At 45.5% G+C, this 22,845-nt stretch overlaps 2 protein-coding genes across 5 annotated transcripts in view; one reads left to right on the top strand and one right to left on the bottom strand.

The window, feature by feature from the left end:
• Positions 1-12,089, top strand: part of LOC308468565 (syntaxin-binding protein 1) — a 58,722-nt gene extending 46,633 nt beyond the window's left edge. For 2 of the 3 annotated variants that reach the window (XM_080990927.1, XM_080990925.1), the window contains 4 exons: positions 171-256; positions 1,370-1,524; positions 5,762-5,893; positions 8,898-12,089. In XM_080990927.1, the coding sequence (XP_080847053.1) occupies positions 171-256; positions 1,370-1,524; positions 5,762-5,871 (351 nt within the window). In that variant the 3' untranslated portion in view covers positions 5,872-5,893; positions 8,898-12,089. The remainder of the gene's footprint in view (positions 1-170; positions 257-1,369; positions 1,525-5,761; positions 5,894-8,897) is intronic. The other variant, XM_080990926.1, reaches the window with a different exon arrangement.
• A 2,081-nt stretch (positions 12,090-14,170) lies between these two features.
• Positions 14,171-22,845, bottom strand: part of AKNA (AT-hook transcription factor) — a 60,313-nt gene continuing 51,638 nt past the window's right edge. For both annotated transcript variants that reach the window (XM_080990788.1, XM_080990789.1), the window contains exons 19-22: positions 22,431-22,571; positions 20,943-21,059; positions 19,593-19,761; positions 14,171-17,568 (exon numbers count right to left, since the gene is read on the bottom strand). In XM_080990788.1, coding sequence (XP_080846914.1) covers positions 17,289-17,568; positions 19,593-19,761; positions 20,943-21,059; positions 22,431-22,571 — 707 coding nt within the window. In that variant the 3' untranslated portion in view covers positions 14,171-17,288. The remainder of the gene's footprint in view (positions 17,569-19,592; positions 19,762-20,942; positions 21,060-22,430; positions 22,572-22,845) is intronic.

The raw sequence follows: 22,845 nt of genomic DNA, 5'->3' as shown, positions 1-22,845 counted from the left end.
GCTGTACGCCGGCTCCCTCGGCCAATAAAGCAAGATGAGCAACCCCAGAGTCGGTCACGACTGGACCTAATGGTCAGGGGTCCCTTTACCTTTACCTTAGAGCTAGCTCACTAGGATGCATATATGAAAGCTCTTCCAAAACTGCTGATCTTCTGCTCTTCTCTTTTTAGGATGCCATTGAGGACAAACTGGACACCAAACACTACCCTTACATCTCCACCCGATCCTCTGCTTCCTTCAGCACTACAGCGGTCAGGTAGGAAGAAGGCTTCACACCTCGCTCCCAGGCCAGCAACAGCCACAAAGGCATTCCTTGGGTTGTACCTTCCTCCTTTTATCTTCTGTTCTAACAGCCCTCCAACCTGGTTTGTGCTGCCTTGTCATGAAAGCACAGCATAAAAAGCAACCACATTATTAAAGGAATGGAAGTGTGGAAGAATTTGAATCCCATGTTGGGAATAGGGCTTGCAAATAAAAGCTGCCCGTGTCTTAGTGCTGTTTTACCCACTGATGGTAAGGCCATCCATGGAATACTGTGTACAGTTCTGGTTGCCTCGCCTCAAAAAATTTGCAGAGCTGCAAAAAGCTCAAACCAACTCCACTATGAGGAAAGGTTGCAGCGTTTGGGGCTTTTTAGTTTAGAAAAAAGACAAGTAAGAAGAGACATGATAGAGGTGTATAGAAACTATGTGTGGTGTGGAGAAAGTGGATAGGGCGAGGTGTTTCCCTGCTTTTCATAATACTAGATATGGGAGGAACCATGACTGTTTAAAGTGGGATAGTAGTGATGGTGCTGTGGTCTAAATGACTGAGCCTCATTGGTTTGCCGATTGGAAGGTTTGCAGTTCGAATCCACACGACGGGGCAAGCTCCTGTTGCTCGGCCCCAGCTCCTGGCCAGCCTAGCAGTTCGAAAGCACACCAGTGCAAGTAGATAAATAGGTACCACTACGGTGCAAAGGTAAACGGTCCCATTGCACCAGAAGTGGTTTAGTCATAACCCAGAAAGCTGTCTGTGGACAAACGCCGGCTCCCTTGGCCTGAAAGCGGAGATGAGCACTGCACCCCATAGTCACCTTTGACTGGACTTAACCATCCAGGGGTTCTTTACCCTTTTTTTTTTTTTTGCCTTGTAGTGATGTCAATGTATAGTGCAGATGGGCCTTGTGGGGGTTGTTTGTAAGGATTGCAACAGGACAATGTGTGTGACCTGTCACTTCTGACTACTCACAAGCTTGTGTGATGTGCAATCCTAGCCGGGATCATTTAGTTCATGTTAACACAATTCCATGTATTTTAAAATTGTTGAACTTCTGCATGATGTATTTTCCCCTCCTCTTGTTTGTCCTTCTTTTCTCTCCTGCATTCAGTGCCCGCTATGGACACTGGCACAAGAACAAGGCTCCTGGGGAGTACAGGAGTGGCCCCCGCCTCATCATTTTCATCCTGGGGGGTGTGGGCCTGAATGAGATGCGCTGCGCTTATGAGGTGACTCAAGCCAGTGGGAAGTGGGAGGTGCTAATAGGTGAGTCCTTTTGGCAGAGTCATGCTTGGCCCCACCTCCCTTTTCTTCACTCCATCATGAGCTTCTCTGTCCTCTTCTTTCTCTGTCTCTCTGTGTCTGTTTACCTGTCTGTCTCTTCCTCCTTATCCCTTCCCTATCTGCTCCCACCTGTGGCAAAATCCAGTCTCCAGGTGGCCTGTTCTAGAGAGATCCCATTGAATGATGGTTGGTCTAGCCAGATCTCCATTTCACATTCCTAACTCCTACAGTTCCAACTAAAGCATTGTTATTTTTTTATGTAGGCAACCTTAACATTTAAAGCAGAACAATGCCACTTTTAACAGTCATGGCTTCCACCAGAGAATTCTGAGACATGTCTTTGTCATCTTCTTCTTTGGCAATCACTCGTAGCCGAGTAATATTGTCTTCCATGAACACAGTCTTAACATTGAGTCTGTAAGTCTGAGAAGTGTACTTTGCTAAGGGCCCTGAGAGTTGTTTGTTGTTGTTGTTGTTGTTTAGTCGTTAGGAGGCCCCTATTCTGCTCATGGAGCTACAATTCCCAGGGCAGTTTAACAATCAGTGAACTCTGGGAACTGTAGGTCTTGGAGGGAAATGGGGGGTTTCCAAACAACTATTAGCACCCTTAGCACAACACAGCTTCTAGGATATTTTGGGGGAAGCCACAACTGTTTGAGACGGGGCAACACAAGTGCTTTAAATGTGTGGTGTGAATGCAGCCATAATTGAGTCCCTGCACAGGCAACTCTGCTGTGGCAAGGGATCCCAAACTGTTTGACTGATTGTGGGCAGGAGCAAGTCAAGTATGGTTCTTGTTCAAATGGGGCCTGTTTGAATTGCTTATCAAGTATCTGCCTCCAGCTCCCCCACTTCCCCCCGAGCGGCTTACCTGTGGAAGTTGGGGATGCAATGCTGGTGGAAGGTTCTCCAGTTCCCTGGCAAAGCATCTATTCCCTGCAATGGGGATGTGAACGATAAACCCCATTGGGACTGGTGGGGCAGAAGGTAGAGAGGCCCACGGTAAGAGCTGGAGCCCAATTACTGGTAGCGCCAATTCATTCTGCTTTTGCCCTGCCCACTTTCCTGCTAGGTTCTATAATGGCAACACTGAGACAAAAGAGGAGAAAGTCAACCATATCTTTAAAATGTATCTAAAAAATAAAATACAGTGGTGCCTCGCAAGATGAAATTAATCCGTTCCGCGAGTCTCTTCGTCTAGCGGTTTTTTCGTCTTGCGAAGCAACCCTATTAGCGGCTTAGCAGATTAGCGCTATTAGCGGTTTAGCGGCTATTAAAGGCTTAGCGGCTTAGCGGCTAAAAGGCTAGCGCTATTAGCAGTTTAGCGGCTATTAAAGGCTTAGCGGCTTAGAAAAAGGGGGCGAAAGCGAAAAAAATCTCAAGACTCGCAAGACATTTTCATCTTGCGAAGCAAGCCCATAGGGAAATTCGTCCTGCGAAGCGCATCGAAAAATGGAAAACCCTTTCGTCTAGCGGGTTTTTCGTCTTGCGAGGCATTCGTCTTGCGGGGCACCACTGTAACAAGTAACCTTGGTTACTATAAGCACCCTGAGTTTTCGGGACTAGGAGGAACCAATTTGTCTAGGGCTGGCCCTTCCAATACAGAGGCCTTCTGGACCAGCCTTAACCCACAGGTCTCTCATTTTCCATCCCAACAGTTGCCTATCCCAGGGATGGTGTGACCTGTGCCCTCCAGATGTTGCTGGATGGCAACTTTCATCATTCTGGCATATTGAATGTTGCAGCCCAGCAGCTGGAGTGCTACAGGTTCTCCAATCCGAGGGAATGCCTCTTCTGAATAGAGCCTTCCTTCCTTCCATTGCATGCAGTAGGGAATGCTGCTTCTTAGAGCAGCGGTGTGCAATATGTAGCCCTCCAGATGTTGCTGGATGGCAACTGCTCTCTCCCTGACCATTGGGAGTGCTGGCTGGAGGGTTCATTTCCCATCATCTGAATACTCCTTTCAATTGAATGATTGGACCCTGCAGTCTCATATTATGTACGACTGGGGACACGTGTGGGTTTAAATCTGGCATGGGGAGCTTGTGGCCCCCCAGATGTTGCTGGACTCAAACTCCCATCATTCGTGATTATTGGCTGTGCTGGATGCACCTCTGATGAGAGCCAGATTCTAGAAATGTCTGGAGCACTACAGCTCTGCATCCCTTGCCCCCACCTGCTCACTGGATTTTTCCCTTCTTGGAGGTGAGCCTCCTTTATAACTCTTTTTCTCTTCCTCTACTCTCATATCTTGGTTTGCCATGTGGCTTCACTGTTCTGTGCCTGTATATGTATGTATGTATGTTTGTATGTACGTACATGTGACATGTCAGGTAACTGTTAAATGTAGCTTTTAATGTTGAACGATGCACACTTTGTCTGATCTAGGATTGTGATAGGTGTGTGTGTGTGTGTGTGTGTGTGTGCGTGTTTTAAATGTTCATCAAGGAACCAGGCACCATCCCATGCTCTTCCTGGGTGTCAGGCATCAATCTCCATGCCGCCTCTTAGTTAACTAGACCTATTCATTTATTCCGACCAACATTTCCATGATTGCCTTTTGGCCTCAAGGGCAATTAATGGGCTCACAAGTGATGAAAACAAAGAACAAAACTGAAAGCAGTATAAATAAGAGCAGCAGCTCTTATATCCATGGCATAAACTATTATTCCCAGAACACTTCCCAGGATTCTTTGGGGTCGGCCATGCACTTTATATGCATGTTGTGTATGCAGCCCTTGGTTTTTAGAAACAACAAACACACAGTAAGAGGAACACAGAGCACCTGCTTTGTATGCAGAAGATCCAAGGTTCAACCCATGGCAACTTCAGGGCAGAACAATGGGGATGGAGATGCTCCTTCAGGTATACTGGGCCGAGGCCGTTTAGGGATTTAAAAGTCAGCACCAACACTTTGAATTGTGCTCGGAAACGTACTGGGAGCCAATGTAGTTCTTTCAAGACCGGTGTTATGTGGTCTCGGCGGCCACTCCCAGTTACCAGTCTAGCTGCCACATTCTGGATTAGTTGTAGTTTTCGGGTCACCTTGAAAGGTAGCCCCACGTAGAGTGCATTGCAGTAGTCCAAGTTTGAAGGATGGCTGGTTCATATATTGCTTTGGCAACTGTGAATTCAGTAGCCCAATCTTCAAATGCAAACTGAATTTTCTCATCCCTCATTCAGCTGAATTATTTTGAGACATCTAACCGGAGGTGGGGGTGGGTTTGTAAACCTTTTTGGTCCAGTGGGCCAGGTCACCTAGCAGTCAGTCATCCAACCTCACAATGAAGCCAGGTAACTGACAGGGGGTAGTCTGACCCTTCTGTCAAGGTTGGCTCATGGGGGCGGAGGAAGATTGTGACCATGCAGGACTGAACTGCCTGCACATCAGCGAATGTGCAGGGAGGTCAATCCTTATTTCTGCAGCATGAGAGTGCATGAGAGAATTCCCTACAGGATTGAACTTCATACAATCATAGAACTGTAGAGTTGAGTCATCTAGTACAATGCCCTGCAATGCAAGAGTCACAGCTAAATAATACCTGACAGATTCCCATCCAACCTCTGTTTTATAAACCTTCACTGAAGGAGAGCCCAAGTGCTGTCTGCAAAAATGCATACACTACTAGGGTAAATTGTGCTTGGGTTACATGGGGAATTGCTTAGTGAAAATGTGCATTCTAGGACACAATCGCATACAGACTTGTGCGTGTTGAGGAACATTCACACCTAAATCTGAATTTGTATACATGAGATAAACGTATTTTTATATGAAAAAAATAATAATTACAAATGAATGTGAATAACTGAACTTAAGATTTGAACAACAAGAAACTGGGAGAACCCAAAATTGATGGATTCGCTCATTCCTAACTTGAACCCCAAACGCATTTCCGCTGCATACAGCAGTTCCTGGAGGCCCAGGGGTGACTGCCAAAACCCAGATCCATCAACTCCACTCCACTGCATGCCTTGACAATGCTTTCCTCGACTGTCCATCTGCCTTCGTCTCTCTGTATGTGTGTCTGTCGTTTCCACATTTGCTTCTTTCACACATGTTCACTCTGCTTCTTTGTACTGATACTTTCTGCTGATAATGAAGTAATGTTAAAGGCCTTTTTAAAGGAAAAGAAAAATCTTTTTTCAGCATGTGCCCTTTTGAATTGTTTTTTTGTTTTTCTCTGTGCAAGGAGTCAGCCCACACTCTGTTCTCCCGCAGGTTCTACTCACATTCTTACTCCCACCAAATTTCTCATGGATCTGAGGCATCCCGACTTCAGAGATTCCACTAGGGTATCTTTTGAGGAACAGGCTCCAACAATGGAATGAGAGCCAAAGAAAACAATAAAAAGTAAAAGCAGCTTACTATAGAAAAAGAAACTCTTCCCTCGCTCGGAAGGGCTTCTTTGATTATTACATCTCTCTCTCTCTTTCCTATCTCTCTCTCTCTCTCTCTTCCCCCCTCCTTTTCTTCTTTCTTTGTCCATTTTTTTGGTTCTTTAAATGAGAAAATGCTTGCGGTTTTTTTCTGTCTTTAAAACAACGGTTTTGAAAATGTGCCCAGCGTTGCTTCCATCAAATCCTACACCATCTCTTATTCAGAACTTGCCCATTCCTTCCACCAACGGTGATCTATTTCCAAAGGAAATGTCAACACTCCCATTTTAAAAAAAATATATGAAAATGAAAAGGGGCTGCATTTAGACTTGGGAAGTGTCCATTTGCCACTTCAGATTTAAACAGGTTTGAAACTTGTTTAACTTTTGCTCAGAGTCCATTTTGGTAAATCGTAGCGTTGCACCTGCCAAGAATTCTTTGGCTTTTAAAAAGGTGTTAATAAGCTTACAGCAGAGGTGGGGAAACCTGTCAACTCTAATCATCCCTGACTATTTGGCCATGCTGGTCTGGAATTATAGGAGTTGGAGTCAATGTCGGTAGGGCCACAGGTTTCCCATCACCTGGCTTTCAACACTGTTCCTGCCAAAGTTCCAGTGACAGTCTCCTAGAACAGTTGATACATTCATGAAAATACTGCTGGGCATTTGCTGTTACTACAGCGCATTCTCTCTGCCTGCTCTCATCAGCCAAAGCGCCTGCCTAGCTGTCACTGTTACAGGGGGTGTGGTGAGGGCTGGGTCAGCTGCCCCTTGGGAGCCCCTCTCACTCACCCCCCACCCCGTTATGGGAGAATATATTGCATGGTCTAGATAGAATGAAAGAGTCCTGCTTTTGTTTTACTCTCAGGGAGAGGCCCTGTGGGGCTTTTTCTGCCTACGGCGCCAAATTAGCTTGCCTGTCCTTTGGTGCTCCTGCTTCTTGAGCTGGTGGGAAGGAAGTTGCATTTCCTGCTCTGCCTCAAAGAGGAACAGGAGATGGGGAAAGTCAGTGACTCCAGAGAAGCAAGGAACGCCTCTGAAAAGCTTGCTGGTTTGTAGCTTGCAAGTTCCTGCCCCAAAAGTCATGATGGTTGTATGGCTGCTGTATGTTCAAAGGCAGGGCACTTCACTTGTTTGTCCTGACTGGCTTATCTCCTCCCAAGGTCTTTGGTACAGCCTCATCGCACTTCTCCTGCTTTGGATCATTTTTTATTTAGTTAAGTGGAGGTGCCAGCTAGTGAGTTTTGCATTGATTAAGAGGGTGGGGTTCTTGGCACATGGGACACTGGTGTTAAGGGAGCAGGACCCCAGTGCAATCCAGATGGACATTTAGTGCTATACTGGACCTAGCTGCCATGCTTTGAGCATAGAGATGCAAGGCTAGAGCAACACCCACACAAACCAAACACACACACACACACACACACACACACACACACATCCTCATCTGTGCCCACAGAGTGTCCCAATTGGCAGCAGGCCTTAGAATCTCATTGTTTGTTGCTATTTTTATTTCCTAACACACACTCTGGTCAAGGGTAGCCATAATTACATATTTATTTACAGCATTTTATACCTCCAAAGGCTCCCAGAGCAGCTTACAAGAATCATCATCTAAGACAATCTGAAAAACACCATGGCACTTGATAAAACAAGCAGTGGGAGAGCAGAGAGAAAAGCAAGCTTGATCCCAGGTTCTAAAGAAGTGGCAGCTCTTACAACACAGTTTTAAGAGCAGCAGCTCCTTACCAGTGTCCACTGGCAGTTCTGGGAAACTTTGCCTTTTTAAGGGGTGCACAAATCCCCCACCCACTGATACATCTGGGGCTACAGGAAGGAGAGTTCTCTCTTTCTTCCCCCAAGGGGCTCCTGGTCATCATGAATTTCCCCCCCTCCTTCTTTGTCTTGTCTTCAGTGACACGGGCTTTCTCCTGAAGGCTCCTGCAATATTCCTTGTATCTCACTCTCCCTGACTCCTCTCAACCCCCTTCTCCATATATATATATATTTATGCACATTTTCAAGTATAGGCAATTCTCTTTCTTTCTTTCTTTCTTTCTTTCTTTCTTTCTTTCTAATTTGGCTCTTCCCTCCCATCTGAGGAGGGAGAGGAAGAGGCGATCTTTTATCTGACAGCCTGCCATTTGCCACTGCATGCCAGGGCCTCATGAGCCACACAGCCACTCCTGCCTCGCTTTCGCTATCTATCTCTGCGCCCTCGACGTCAGTGGCCTTATGCTGCCCTCTCCAGCATACCATATGCATCATTCCTCCACCACACTTAACTCACGGGGTTACAAAGCCTCCATCTGGTATTCTATATTTTTTCTTTCTTTCTTTCGTTTCCGGTTTTTGCCTTTCCTTTTCCTGCACTAGATGGAATCGTAGTTCCATAGGCTTAACATTTTTGCAAGCATTTCTTCCAGTGGTTAAAAAATAAAAAATAAAAATTGGTACACTGTCCCCGTGGCAGGTAAGAGGTTCTGAGTGTCAGGGAGGGGGGCGGTGTCTGCAATTATTCTCTCTTCTTTCCTATGTATATAACAGAAACTGGTGCAGAAGGGGATGGATTGGGGCCACCTGATAAGGGGGTTCACAAATCCTCCCCCACACAGTGGCTGCTGCTCTAACTTACCACATCACCAGCATGCCACTTATGGGTGTTGGTGATCAATTTTGACCCTCTGTTCCACCATGTTGCACCTCTTAAAAGCTTTTGATAATAACTTGCCTGATTTGTTTTTGTTGGGGGGTGGGGCAGGCAGTCCTTAGCACATGCATTTGCTCAGACGTGGGTGCAATAGCGCCTCCCCCATCCTCGCCCCCACCCACCCAAACCCACAGCAGGTCACCAAGGCCCCTGCCCTTATAGATGACAACCCCTCCCCCTTTTCTGATGCCTTTTTCAGGGTGGGAGTTCTAATATGCATCTCTCTCCTCTTCTCCCTGCCTCCCACTCCCCCCCACCCCCATTTGCAGGCTCTACTCACGTCCTCACCCCACAGAAACTGCTGGACACTCTGAAGAAACTGAATAAAACGGATGAAGAAATTAGCAGTTAAACAGACACACACACACACCAACACACAGACCCTTCCCTCTTTCTCTCCTCCCCCATTTCCTGCTCTTCCCTCCTTGACACCATCATCAAAAAATCAGATGACATTTGGGGCATCCCATTTCCTTCCAGCTCTGGGGTGATCCTTGCCCCACTTAAATTTGTTGACTGGTTCCATTTCACCTTCTTCTTATTCGTCTTGGTTTCCCCTTCCATCCTACATTTGAAACGAAGGTAAATAAGAGAAGGGTTTGGGGTGGGGAAATTCCATTGTCTCTAAGACAGAGAAAAGAAAAAAGAAAGATAAGAAAAATAATATATTCTATAATATAGATATTATCTCCATATGTGTCCTCCAAAATAAACCACCAAAAATTAAACTTCCATCATTTCATCCATGGCGATTATATGACGACGATGCTGATAATATTATTATTTTTTAATGATGATGTCCTTTTAGTTCTGGTTTTAGTTTTCTGCCCAGATGGACGAATGCTTGTGACTTATTTATGGCTATGTGATCTTGTACCTAACCTCAGATGCAAACTGTGAAAGGAATGCTCTTCTTCCCCCCACTGTGTATTGGGATTTTTGCTTGCGTTTTGGAAATAACTGTCATTTGACCTTCTTTGTCCTCCCTCGTCCCCCCTGCTGCTGCTGCTACTGCTGTTGTTGTTGAGATTGTCCTCTCAATTTTCATATTTATTTAGTTTATCAGTGTGTAGGTGGTTGGTGCATTTCTGGGTTGTTGTTTTTTTATTGCTTCACTCCTGACCTTTTCCAACTTTTTGGGGGCAATATTTTAAATGGAGTGTTTGTGGTTTGCAGTTCCAGCATGTCTGGATCAATCTTCCTTATTAGATCTTCTTTGTCCCACCCAGGAATGATGATTTATTTCATCACAAGCATATTTGGAGACCAACCCCTGGTTTTTAATTGGTTTGAAACATGTTGGCAAATGTTATTTTTTTTCTTTAGGAAGGAGCTTTATTTTAGCACTTCGGTGATACCTTTAACGAGGCAGAGTTCGCTTGTGAATTCTGTAATATTATTTATCACATTCTTCCACCTGAGGGCCCAGGGCTGTCTCTCCAATTTTATCTCCACAACAACCCTGTGAGGAAGGCCTGTCTTACTCATGGTGAGAAACCCAACACCACTCAATAAGATTGTGGTTGACTGGGGATACGAACTCTAGCGCTTTAACCTCTAGACCACAGTATGGCTCTGATTTCACGGTTCAATGAATAGCAGGCAGGATTTTCTGGTTCTGGGATGCTTCCTCTTACCGGCTTCCAGAAGGCAGGCCCTGGTTGGGCAGGATCTATCAGGATCTCTAGACTTTTCTGGCCCATGAAAGCATAAGGCAACAGCTAGCAATGGTGTATTCATTCAATAGACTGTGTTCTGGTTTGGGAGTCAATTTCCTTTCAGTAGTTTGCTGAGAGCAAAGTTGTCTTGAAACCACAATTCCCGTGATTCTCTGGAGGTGGCCGCAGCTCATGTAAAATGATACGCTGTGTAGTATAGTCAGCTTGTTTCCTCTGTCCTTCTAGCTTTGCCCCCTGTACTCTTGCAAGCACATGTCTAGAGTCCCTGGAATCTGCATTCCTTAGCTCAGACTCTAGAGAAGCTGACGTCAGTTTGAAAGAGAGTTCGCTGCTTGTGGGATGTAAGCTACACATCCTGTGCATCCCACTTTTGCTTCTAGCTTGGCAGATTCACACATTGCTGTGTGGGGCAGAGAGGCCTGCTTTCTTTGCACCGCTCTTTTAATCATCTTTTATCTGTCTCCAAGCCTACTGTCCTGCCCACAAAGCAGAAATCTGCATTGTGCTGCATTGAATTGACATTCCTGGACTACAACTCCCATCACCATGCTGGCTGGGGCTGATGGGAGTTTGCATCCAACAGCACATCTGCGGCCCCTGTAGTAAGCAATGTTGGCACTTCCTTGCTTTGCCTACTAAGGAAGGAGGAGACTATACAGCTTTCTCTTTTCAGTGACAGATGACAGATTGGCTGGGTGGTGTAGATGTACACTGCATGGTGTAGATTGCATGATGCTGAACGTGTCAGCTGTTGTGAATCATTTAATCCCTCCCATTTGTGTGATTTGAGGGAGATCAAGTGGCTTGAAAACTGTCAGGAAAGGGAAATATATTTTTGAGAGAGTGATGAAGGATCACTGCCCCGGGCAAAGACAAAGTGACCAGGATCTTTGCTGTGAAAACAAGAGGCTGTATCCAATGTTAGTCCTACACAGAGTACACAGAGTAGATCCATTAAACCTGGTGGCATGACCAACCTAGGTACATTCCTTTTAATGGATCTCCTCTGTGTGGGACTTAGATGCTTCCCACAGACATCATTTCTGGCCCCACAGCACCTCCTTGTGGTCATTCTCCAACAAAGAATATACCATTGAGCTTTAAATGGGCTTAAAAGCTTCCTCAGCTCTGGGCTGGATTGTACCCAATTTCTTCCTCTCTTGTTTAGGAGCAAAAATAAAAAATAAACACATGACATATTTCAGGATTGAACTGAAAATAGCAAAACGGATTTGGGAAATGACATCATCAACCAGGCAGCCACAGTTTAAGTGCTTCTATGTCTATTGAGCTAATATGGGATTCGAGCAACATTACTATCCTGTTTAACATAGTGACTCCAGATAGTGTGGACTACAATGACCATCACCCCACAGTGGTTGTGGGGAGCTGATTGGAACTGTAGCCCACAATATACAGTCTACAACATCCGTCTTCCTGTGTTGTTGGGAAATGTAGTCCCCACACTCTGTGGGGCGTCATGTTGACTAAAGCTCAAGCTTAACTTCAGCTGGAGCGTCTCGTTTCTCCTGCCGTCAACAATGGCATTTCTCGTCATCAAATTTTGCCCTGCACCCTTTGGATTCCTTCCCCCTTTCTATCTCTCATCATCCAGTAGTGAAACATTGCTGGCTGTGGCAAGCGCCAAAAATCCCCAATTGTTCTGCATTTATAGATCCCTTTGCCGGTCCTTCTGCTCCCCCTGCAGACTGTATGTATATGAATTAAATAATTGTGTATTGTGGTCGTCCTAACAAGCTTGAAGTAAAGTGGTTTACCGAGTCTTCCTTGTGTGTCCTTTTCTCATTTGACTCCCACAATGGCTGTGTTCGCTTACTGTGATATTTTTTAAAAACTGCATTTTCTTCCCTGCAGTTTTGGGCTGTCCCTCTTCCACCTGTCCCAGGGCATTAATGTCTCTTCCTAGAATATCCCAACAGAGAGAAGAAAATGCTCTTTCTGTTCCCTACTATTTTTGTGGTCCATTTCCCCCCTCCCTTGCCCATAGTATATTGGTTTTTCGGGCAATGGTTGTGGTCATTTTGCATCAGTAACTGTTTTGCCACCTCTCCAACCTTTTCTTGCACCCTCCCATTCCCCCCCCCCGCCTTCCCCTTCTAAATTTAGCATTGCAGCCGCTTCAAGGTATCTCTTTCTCTCCCTTTTGTTTAGATGTGTTTTTGTTGTGAGATATATATATATACACATACATATATATATATATATATTCACACACATACATTTTATCAAAAGAGAAAAACAACAGCAAATTCTTGTTATGCAACTTGTTTAATTCTTGAAATTTCAGTGTTTGGAACTGTTGAAGCACAAACGTGTCATCTCTGTTTAGCTGTTCTTCTGTAACTTAAAAAAAGCACTTGGAGTCAATAAATGATTTACTGTCCCATCGAGCGAGGTAAAAGAGGATTGATTTGACATGGGAACTAGTTTGGAGCGCGGGGAGGGGGCAGGAGACAAAAGGCAGACAGAGAGATGCTTAAAGAAAGACTTTCACTTTGCAGAGTGTTTTCTAGATTTTCTCTCTTTGGCTATGTGGTCAGCCCTGTGAGGTAGGCCTGTGGACAAACTCCACAACCTCTTAAGGTTCTGCATCTTAAAACTGTGGTCCAAATATGAGGTGCTCCATGAAGATGCTACTGATACTTTTTTCAAGATTTTGAAATGGCAGCATATGCTTTGAATGGGAGAGACCAACCACAAGCAGGGCCCTATGGGTGAATTTCCAAGGAAAAATTGCCAACCACATCTTGCTCTTATCTTGTAAGAGAGCCCTGGTGCAGGCTGTGCATGCCTATAACAATATTCCTGGCTTACCGTGTTTTATCGAAAGCAAGCAAACAGCGCCCAATTGCTAGTACTTCATTCCTCCTTGAATGTAAATAGTATAAGCAGGAGATCCTTTGTGCTTCTCCTTAACAAGTTATGATTGGTAGCCATCCTGAAGCCGCCATGACCTTTGAAGGTCATAAGCTGCTGCATCCAGCCAAAGACCCATCTAGTCCAGCATCCTGGTCTTACTATGATGAACCAGATGGCAATGAGCTATCTCTGAATGCAAAAGCACTCTCCTCACTTGTGATCCCCAGCGACTAGTAGTCAGAGAAATACTGCCTCTGACAGTGGAGTTAAGGCATAGCCGTCATAGATAGCCAATCTTAGCCTTGCTCTCCCTGAATTACCGTATTTTTTGCTGTATAAGACTCACTTTTTCCCTCCTAAAAAGTAAGGGGAAATGTGTGTGCGTCTTATGGAGTGAATGCAGGCTGCACAGCTATCTCAGAAGCCAGAACAGCAAGAGGGATTGCTGCTTTCACTGCACAGTGGTCCCTCTTCCTGTTCTGGCTTCTGAGATTCAGAATATTTTTTTTCTTGTTTTCCTCCTCCAATGGTCTGGTGCGTCTTATAGAGCGAAAAATACAGTAGTTTGTAACCTTTTGAAGCCATCCAAATTGGTGGCCATCTCTACTTCTTTTGGGAGCGAATTCCAAAGTGTGATTGTGCTATGTGAAGAAATACTTTATGTTGTTGTTCACTTGCTAATCGCAGCTTGCAAGGGAGCAACTAACCACAGTGCCCGGTTTGGATGTAAAGAAAACCTGGTACAATCTGTTTTGTTTGCATTGGGCAGCAGGAGGTACAAGCACTCTGACAGGACATCACTTGTTCTTGATAACAAAATAAGACTTTCTGGCTTATTGTAGGTTTCATGTGCAAACAGAGTCAGTGTGTGTGTCTGAAATCTTTCCCCTTTTTAAAAATGAATAAAGACACCAGCAGGCAAAAATCATTTATTGAGCAAGAAAAACAGAAACACCCATTTGCATTCATTACCAGAGACGTGCTTGTTTTTTATTTTATTTTATTTTAAAGGAATGTTGAAAAAGATACAACTATCATAGCTTCACAGTGATTTTGTTTGTGGTAATGGCTCCAATGCAAAACACACACACCCTACACCAACACCCTGTGTCTGAAAGTGCTTTGAGAACTGTCTACAACATAATGCACATTTTAGCACATTTCTACAGATCGTATGAGTGTTGAGAAGGATCTGTCATTATGATTTTTTTTCTTTAAAAAAAAGGTATATTTATAGATTCAAAAAATATAATTTAAAAAGGTGTCAGGGGAGAAATGGCACAGACATCCTTCATCAGCTGCCCACTTCCCCTTGCTTTCTGTTGCAATGTTTCTAAGGCACTCATCTTATGACAGCCAATTCCTGTTATTACTGCACTTTCATCTCAACTCACATAATCTACAGGCAGCATGGAACATTAGCAACAATGAGGATAGGACCAAGAACAGCCAAGGTGGCCTCAACTTCCCAGCTGCATTTAAGCGGTTGCTCAATTCAGTGATTGGCAGAAGGTAGAACAGGGTCTCCTAGGAAATCTCTGGGTTAGCCCCAACAGATCAGCAAGGGCTTCTAACTCCCAATGGTCTAATAACAACAACCCAAAAGCTGCTGTCTTAAAGGAGAGGTCCTATCTACACTATACATTGACTGCAGCATTATACCACTTTAAACAGTTGTGGCTTCCCCTGAAGAATCCTGGGACCCATACTTTGTTCAGGGTGCTGAGAGGTGCTTTTCCACACAGCTGCAGTTCCCATAATTTCCTGCAAAGAGGGGAATAGGGAATTTGCTAAGAACTCTCAGCACCGTTAACAAACCACAGTTTCCAGGATTCTTCGGGGGAACACATGACTGCTTGAATACAGTTTCATACCGCCTCAATATATCATGCAGGTGGGCCTTAGGTTGCTGAAAAAGAATGCCTAGGGGAAAACTGTGTGTTGGTTTGTGGGAGGAAGCTTGTTTCTGCTACTGATCACAAATTCCTGGGTAGCGATCATGTGCCCAGAAGGAATCCTATTGCATGTAATACAGGAATATTCTACAAGACCCAGTGATCAGCCGAACATTGGTGCTGGCAAAGCCCTGATATGACACCTAATGGGGGCTACCTACAAACTCCCTCCCAGCTCTGACACCTCTTTATCTCTCCTGCTCTTGATACTGCATATGACACTAGTTGTAAATATAAGTGCCCCTTGGGCAAACCAGCCTTGTGGGCAAAATGAGGAGGGTGGGCAGGCCTAATCAGGCCTGCAGGCTAAAGGTTGCTCACCACTGATATCTGTTCTGTCTTAAATATTGATCAACTTTGCCCTGACAATGACAGCAAAAAGTGTCTGATACTGTTATATATCTACTGCCCCCGATGCTTATTGATTGCATTTGGTCTTGGCAAACTGCCTACAATGTGTTGGACCTCGGAGTGGCTGCTTGCCCAAAGTTCTTAAAGCACACACAAACAGCCTAATGGGCACAAGGAAATGGGGAGGGAGAGAAAAGTATTCTGGCAAAATATATTTTGAAGACATTCTTGAAGGCAAAAAAAACCCCAAAAGAGTTGACATACAAAATGCTCATTGTTTCCATTCCATAGTACCAAACCAAACAGCAATTGAAACCACACGTGTAAAAAAACAAATACACACACCCAAACACATATACACATATCTCTGAAAACAATTCACCATGGCTACCCCTTCACAAAATAGAGCTCTTTCTCTCATGCATCACGAAGAGTCCTGAGGTAAGTATTGCAATAGACTCACGGCCCTTAAGAGGACCACCCAAAAACTTTTATGTCCTACTCTCAGCTTATTGAGCCTTGTAAGTAGGACAGTACCCTGTAAGGGGTTGTATTCAGACTAGTTCCACCGGAATTAATGAACCTAAGTTACGTGCATTAGTTTCAGTGAGTCTGCTCTTAAGAATGACAAACATTGGATACAGTGCTGTATGTTTACAGTGAATGAGATCAGTTCAGCAACAGCATGGAGGAGGTAGTAGACCTTCCTGCAAGACAATCAGGATAAAAACGTAAGAGCCCTGCTGCATCGAGCCAATGGCCCATGTAGCTTAGCATCCTGTTTTCCCAATGACCAACATATGTCCCAGTGGGAAGTCCAAAAGCAGAACCATTTGTATTTCCCAGCAGGTGGCATTCAAAGACGCAGTTGTTCCACCAGTAGAGGCAGAGCATAGCCTTAAAGGCTCTGAACAGCCACTGGCCACTGCTTATGCCCAATATCATCTTCATCTTCCTAGGAGATGAAGGGTGCTAAAGTGGGATAACTCTGCAGCAGGTGCCAGAATTGTCTGCTGGTCAACAAGCCATTTGCTGACCGCCCCCCATAGGGCCTTTCAATTCCCTGAAAATAAATCGAGGGGAGAAGAAGTACCATCTTCACATGGCCTCAGTGTGCCAGAAGATGTTCTGCTTCTGCCACTATGCCCCAAAGGAGCTTTTAAGACTTCCATTTTTAAGGCAAAATACAGTTGAGGTAAGGTGAGAAAAGAGGAACAGGCAGGTAGAGGACACCCAGCACTGGAATATCTAAGGCTGACCTAAGGACCCACCACCAAGCCCCCTGCCAACATTAAGAGAGATACACTACCCTCAATGTCCATTGGAAAAATAAAGACACCACTACTGTTACCCCTAGTCTGCGAAAATGCTACATCTTCCCCCAAACTGCTTGGAAATTTGCCCTTTTAAGACGCGCAAAATAAGGGCAGAGATGGCTTTCGTGACACGACGTTAAGTTGCTTGTTCAGGGGGTGGGAGTGAAGGGGAAGTGCAGCAGCAGTCCCTTTCCACAATCTTTGAAGGCTCCCAGTGTGTTTTAAGACAGGCGTCACACACAGCCTAGAGACTTGAGCACCTCCACAATGCTTAAGAGGCTGTCGGGCACACAAAAATGGGACACCTCCACAGTGAGTTAGGGGCTCTATGGTGGTGCTCTTTGGCACATAAAAGACCAATAATGTTATATGAATATCTCTCCCATGTTATGTTTTGGGGGAACTGAGTCCCATTTCCCCCCTTTTTTGCAATTCCAGCTAAACCAGTAGAGGAGGTGTCCATCCACTTGGCTCTCTTGCTAAAAGAGGCAGGATCTCCGCTGGTGCCTCCCTTTGTTCAAATCTGAAGTCAGAGACCGGCTGATCCGCTTGGTGGTGAGCTTCATGTCTCTCGCAGCTACTATGGCGCGGCTCAGAGACCTGTTCAGGTCCTGCAGACCAGCGCAGTCCAGAGTCATGGAGCAGCAGGAACCCTCTTGCATTTGGTGCCGAGAAGCTGAGGTTTCCAGCTCTGTGGCCTGGGGCCTGCTAGGGACAGCAGCAGGGGAGGAGACCTGAGGTCCAAGTGGAGAACAATAGCTGGCGAAGAGAAAAAGAAGGGGAGGGTCTGAATAAACCTTTACACTAGATGAAAGCATTTATGCATCTAGTTCAGTATTGCCTACACCAAGGGTAATAACAACAACAACAACAACAACAACAACAACAACAACTATTATTATTATTATTATTATTATTATTTATACCCCACCCATCTGGCTGGATTTTCCCAGCCACTCTGGGTGGCTTCCAACAGAACACTAAAATATAATAACCTATGAAACATTAAAAGCTTCCCTAAACAGGGCTGCCTTCAGATGTCTTCTAAAAGTTTGGTAGTTACTTTTCTTTTTGACATCTGGTGGGAGGGTGTTCCACAGGGCGGGTGCCACAGAAGGCCCTCTGCTTGGTTCCCTGTAACTTGGCTTCTCGCAGCGAGGGAACCACCAGAAGGCCCTCGGCGCTGGACCTCAGTGTCTGGGCAGAACAATGGAGGTAGAGACGCTCCTTCAGGTATGCTTGACTGAGGCCGTTTAGGGCTTTAAAGGTCAGCACCAACACTTTGAATTGTGCTTGGAAACGTATTGGGAGCCAGTGTAGGTCTTTCAAGACTGGTGTTATATGGTCTTGGCGGCCATTCCCAATCACCAGTCTAGCTGCCGCATTCTGGATTAGTTTTGGTTTCTGGGTCACCTTCAAAGGCAGCCCCACATAAAGTGCATTGCAGTAGTCTAAGCGAGAAATAACTATAGCGTGCACCACTCTGGCGAGACAGTCTGCGCGCAGGTAGGGTCTCAGCCTGCGTACCAGATGGAGCTGATAAACAGCTGCTCTGGACACAGAATTGACCTGCGCTTCCTTGGACAGCTGCGTTTCCAAAATGACTCCCAGGCTGCGCACCCGGTCCTTCAGGGGCACAGTTACCCCATTCAGGACCAGGGAGTCCTCTACACCTGCCCGCCTTCTGTCCCCCCAAAACAGTACAGTGGTACCTTGGGTTAAGTACTTAATTCGTTCTGGATGTCTGTTCTTAACTGAAACTGTTCTTAACCTGAAGCACCACTTTAGCTAATGGTGTCTCCCGCTGCCGCCGCGCTGCCAGAGCACGATTTCTGTTCTCATCCTGAAGCAAAGTTCTTAACCTGAGGTAATATTTCTGGGTTAGCAGAGTCTGTAACCTGAAGCGTATGTAACCCGAGGTACCACTGTACTTCTGTCTTGTCTGGATTCAACCTCAATCTGTTAGCTGCTGTCCATCCTCCAACCTCCTCCAGACACTCACACAGGGTGGGGGATGGTTTTCAGTCAGAGGGCTGCATTTCCATCTGTGCAACCTTCTGGGGGCCACATGCCAGTGACGGGCAGGGCCAGAGGATAAAGTGGGCAGAACAACAAATATAAATGCTACTTTAGTGGAGTGGGCTGCTATTACACACATTCATGCCCCCCCCCCCCGTCCTCCAGGTAAGCAAGAGGCATCATCAGAGTTAAAAAACCAACCAACCAACCAGGCAAAAACACTCAAGAAGGGGTATGCAGTAGGGCTAAGTGAGGGGTGTAGCCTTGGGAGAGTCCAGCGGACCAGACACTGAAGCTTAGAGGGGCACATTTAGATCCTGAGTCTGAGGTTCCCCACCCTGGGTCTGCACTAACTGGTCAGGAGCTCCCCAGAATCTCAGGAAGAGCAAGGACCTTTTTCATCCTTTTACCTGATCCTTCTAACTGGAGGTGCTAGGGACTGGACCTGGGGACTTCTGCTGGTAAGGTATATGCCCTCTCTCACTGAACAATGGTACCTTCCCGAATGAGTTTTGGAGGCATCGGTGGCAGGGAACAAGCCAACATCAGAGTAGGAGACCTTATAGAGGCAGACAACTGAAGCTGGACTACAACACCAATCACTCCTGATCACTGTCCATGTTGTCTGGAGCTTGATGGAAAGTTTTAGTCCAGCAATATCTGGAGGGCCACAGGCTCGTCATTGTTGGGGTCAACACAATAAGGGAAAAAGTCATATCTCTCAGAATTCTCACTGAACAAAGACCTGAATGAGTGGTTCTTACATTATAGACGCTGGAGGGTAGGGAACCATGGGGACATAGCTGATGGAGGCAGCAGAGTTTGGGAGTGCCAGATACCAGAGTCCAGGCTGCTGTGATTGATGGTGATTGCTGGGGTTCTGCTGTGGTCCAGAACTTTGCTCTGCTTTGTCCCCTGCACCATGGTCCACCCCTGGGGGCAAAAGAGAAAACAAGATCTAAAATTCTCCTTAGACAGAACTGGGAGGAATTGATAACTTTATTATTATTATTCATAATTTTCATTTATATACATTACAACATTGTTTGCCAAGTTTTAACATTTTCAATTTTGACTCCTTTCCCCCTCTTTCTGTGGTTCCTTACATTTATTTTCATCCTTTCCTGTATACTCCAAATTGTTTTAACTTATTCTTTTATTCGTCTGTTCTAATATACCGTATATCTCATATATATTTTATTTTAAAAACCTGCAGGTTTTTACAATAATTGGAGGAATTGATATCTTACTATAAAGGAAAGTGGGAGGCACTTCAGAGAGCAACTACCACTCTCCTTTGAAAGGGGGTTGAAGCTGGGGTGAGCTGTGAGGAGGGGGACTAGGAGCGAGCTATAAAGGGGATACCAAGGGGGTGGGCGTGGTGTAAAGGAAGGGAGTTTGCTCAGATGTAAAGGGAGGAAGGGTTGGCCAAGTACAGGGGCAGAGGAGTTGGTGAGTAGAGTGAGCAGGGGCAGCAGCCCTCTGTGTGCATATGTGTGTATTCAATGACATGTTGCAGAATACACACACAAAAATCTCATCCCAGTCTCGAGAAGCCCCAAGTGTCCAACACGCATCTCACATTTTGTTTAGTGTCCATGGAAGTTCAGTGGCACAGATGCTCTGGAACACTCTTCCCCTTGAAACATTTCCAAAAACATTTCCATTTCACTAAGTACTTTTTAGAGAATTAATTTGTCTCAACTTTGGCCATTTGTTCTCTGTTTTACAACCATAACATTTATACAATGCCTGAATTGTTTTATTGTTACTTGATTTCTAAAAATGTGTCGGCACTTTGCAAATCAATGGCTACTAGGCATGATGGCTATGTTCTACCTTCACTGTCAGAGGTGACACATCTCTGAATACCAGCTGCTGGGAACTGCAGGTGGGGAAAGTGCTGTTGTGTTCAGGACCTGCTTGTGGTCAGCCACTATGAAAACAGGATGCTGGGCTTAGATGAGCTGTTGGCTTGAGCTAGCAGCCTCATCTTATATTTCCTCTTGGGAACTGTTTCCAAACCCCTCACCATCCTTGCTGCCCTCGTCAGGACCTGCGCTCCAGTTTGCCAACACGGCATCAGTTTTCACACCAGAATTTCCCTTTCTCACCATGCACTACTTTGCTCCTGGGGTTCCTGGTGTCATTGCACAGATGGGTTGGTGCTTCTGACTTCTTTGGAGTGCTTTGGTAGAAGGGTCCAAATGAATCCCTTGGGGAGTCACAGCCTAGAAATGAAAGACAAAGTAATTCATCTTGCCACAAGGACCCTCCACCCCGAATCCAAAAACAAGAATACACAGAACCAGAGCCCTGGAGAGGATTTGTTTTTTTTTTTTAAAAAAAAACACACTACCAGTATGTGGAAGCAGCTAAGATATTGAGCTATAAATTAATCATGACATGCGTGCCTCCAGGCGTGCTGATGTAGCACGGATGTCCACCACCAAAATTTGTGAGTGCCTAGCCCCCTCAGAGTGAATTTTGTGGGTGCTACAGCACCCAAGGCCCTGGCACCTGGTGCCTATGCCTCAAGCATAGAACTCATTAGATAAGTCTTGGACAGACCAGTCGTTCTCAGTTTCTGCTGAAACTGCTGACCCAGATTTATTTCTTTTTAATCTCCTAAAAAAAGTTTTTTTAAAAAAAGAAAAGACATGTAGACCGAGTCCTTAATTTAGGAATGCAGAAATTCACCAGGTACCAGTTAACATTTAACCAAGGATAATGATTCCTGTGGCACTATTCCACCTGTTGCTAAGTGCCAGAATTGTAAAAAGGGAAAGGTCAAGAGGAAATTTAAGGTGGAGAGCCAGCAGAGACGCAACCTTCAGCACCTGATTCGTTCCACAATTGCTTCAGTGAGCCATTTGGTGGTGTAAGTTATGGGCTAATTTTTCTTATCAGTTGCTGTGTGGAACTCCTGATTCAGAACATACCCTGCTCACAGACTCTGACTTCCTTGTTCTTCCAACAGAGTGGACTGCTGACATAAGCCAGCCACTTTGCTGCCACTGCGAATCCTGCCCTGCTCTGTGGTCTGGATTGTGCAGATGGGGCACTTGTGGCCCTCCAGATTCTATTTGATTACAACTCCTATTACTGCCTCACAGATGAGCAAAATGATCAAGGGGATGGAGCGACTCCACTATGGGGTAAGGTTTCAGAGTTTGGGCATCTTTAGTTTAAAGCAAAGGAGAGAAGGAGGCAACATGACAGATGATGTGAAGAAAGCAGATCCACAACTCATGAACTTCCAATGAAGCTGAATTTTAGAGGACTCAGGACAGACTAAAGAAAGTACTTATTTACACAGCACAGAGTCAAAAGTACTTGCTCCCACAAGATAGAGCAATAGCAACCAACCTGGATGGCTTTGAAAGAGGGTTGGACAAATTTGTGGATAATAAGGCTAGCAGTGGCTATTCACCATGATGGCTATGTTCTACATCTACTGTTAGTAAACCTCTGAATACCAGTTGCTAAGAATCACAAATGGGGGGAGTGCTATTGCTTGTGGGCTTCCCAGTGGAGCATCTGGATGGCTACTGTGATAATGGGATGCTGGACTAACTCCAGCAGGGCTTTTCTTATGATACCTTTGAAGCCTCTGGCATCTTGGTTTCTTGTGGGTACGTCTTCAAGCCGTGACTTGACCTCTTGGCAATAGGGGCACGGGGCAGAGATTTTGGGAGTCTTTGGTTCTTGCGACTTGGGACTTGAAAAAGAATACTGGGTTCCTACAGAAATCAAAACAAAGAAACTTGATACACACACTCCAGACATCTGGTTTCCCTTGTGGGAAGAGAATGCTGGACTCGATGGGCCTTTGGTTTAATGCAGCAGGGGTCTTCTTATGTTAGAGACGCTATAACGACCTCCATCGTTGTGCCCAGACACTGAGGTCCAGCGCCAAGGGCCTTCTGGCGGTTCCCTCGCTGCGAGAAGCCAAGTTACAGGGAACCAGGCAGAAGGCCTTCTCGGTAGTGGCACCCGCCCCATGGAACGCCCTCC

Source organism: Podarcis pityusensis (genome assembly GCF_964106645.2).
Source record: "Podarcis pityusensis genome assembly, chromosome: Z".
NCBI lineage: Eukaryota > Metazoa > Chordata > Lepidosauria > Squamata > Lacertidae > Podarcis > Podarcis pityusensis.
The sequence above is the reverse complement of the archived record's forward strand: the minus strand, read 5'-3'. Positions and strand labels throughout refer to the sequence as shown.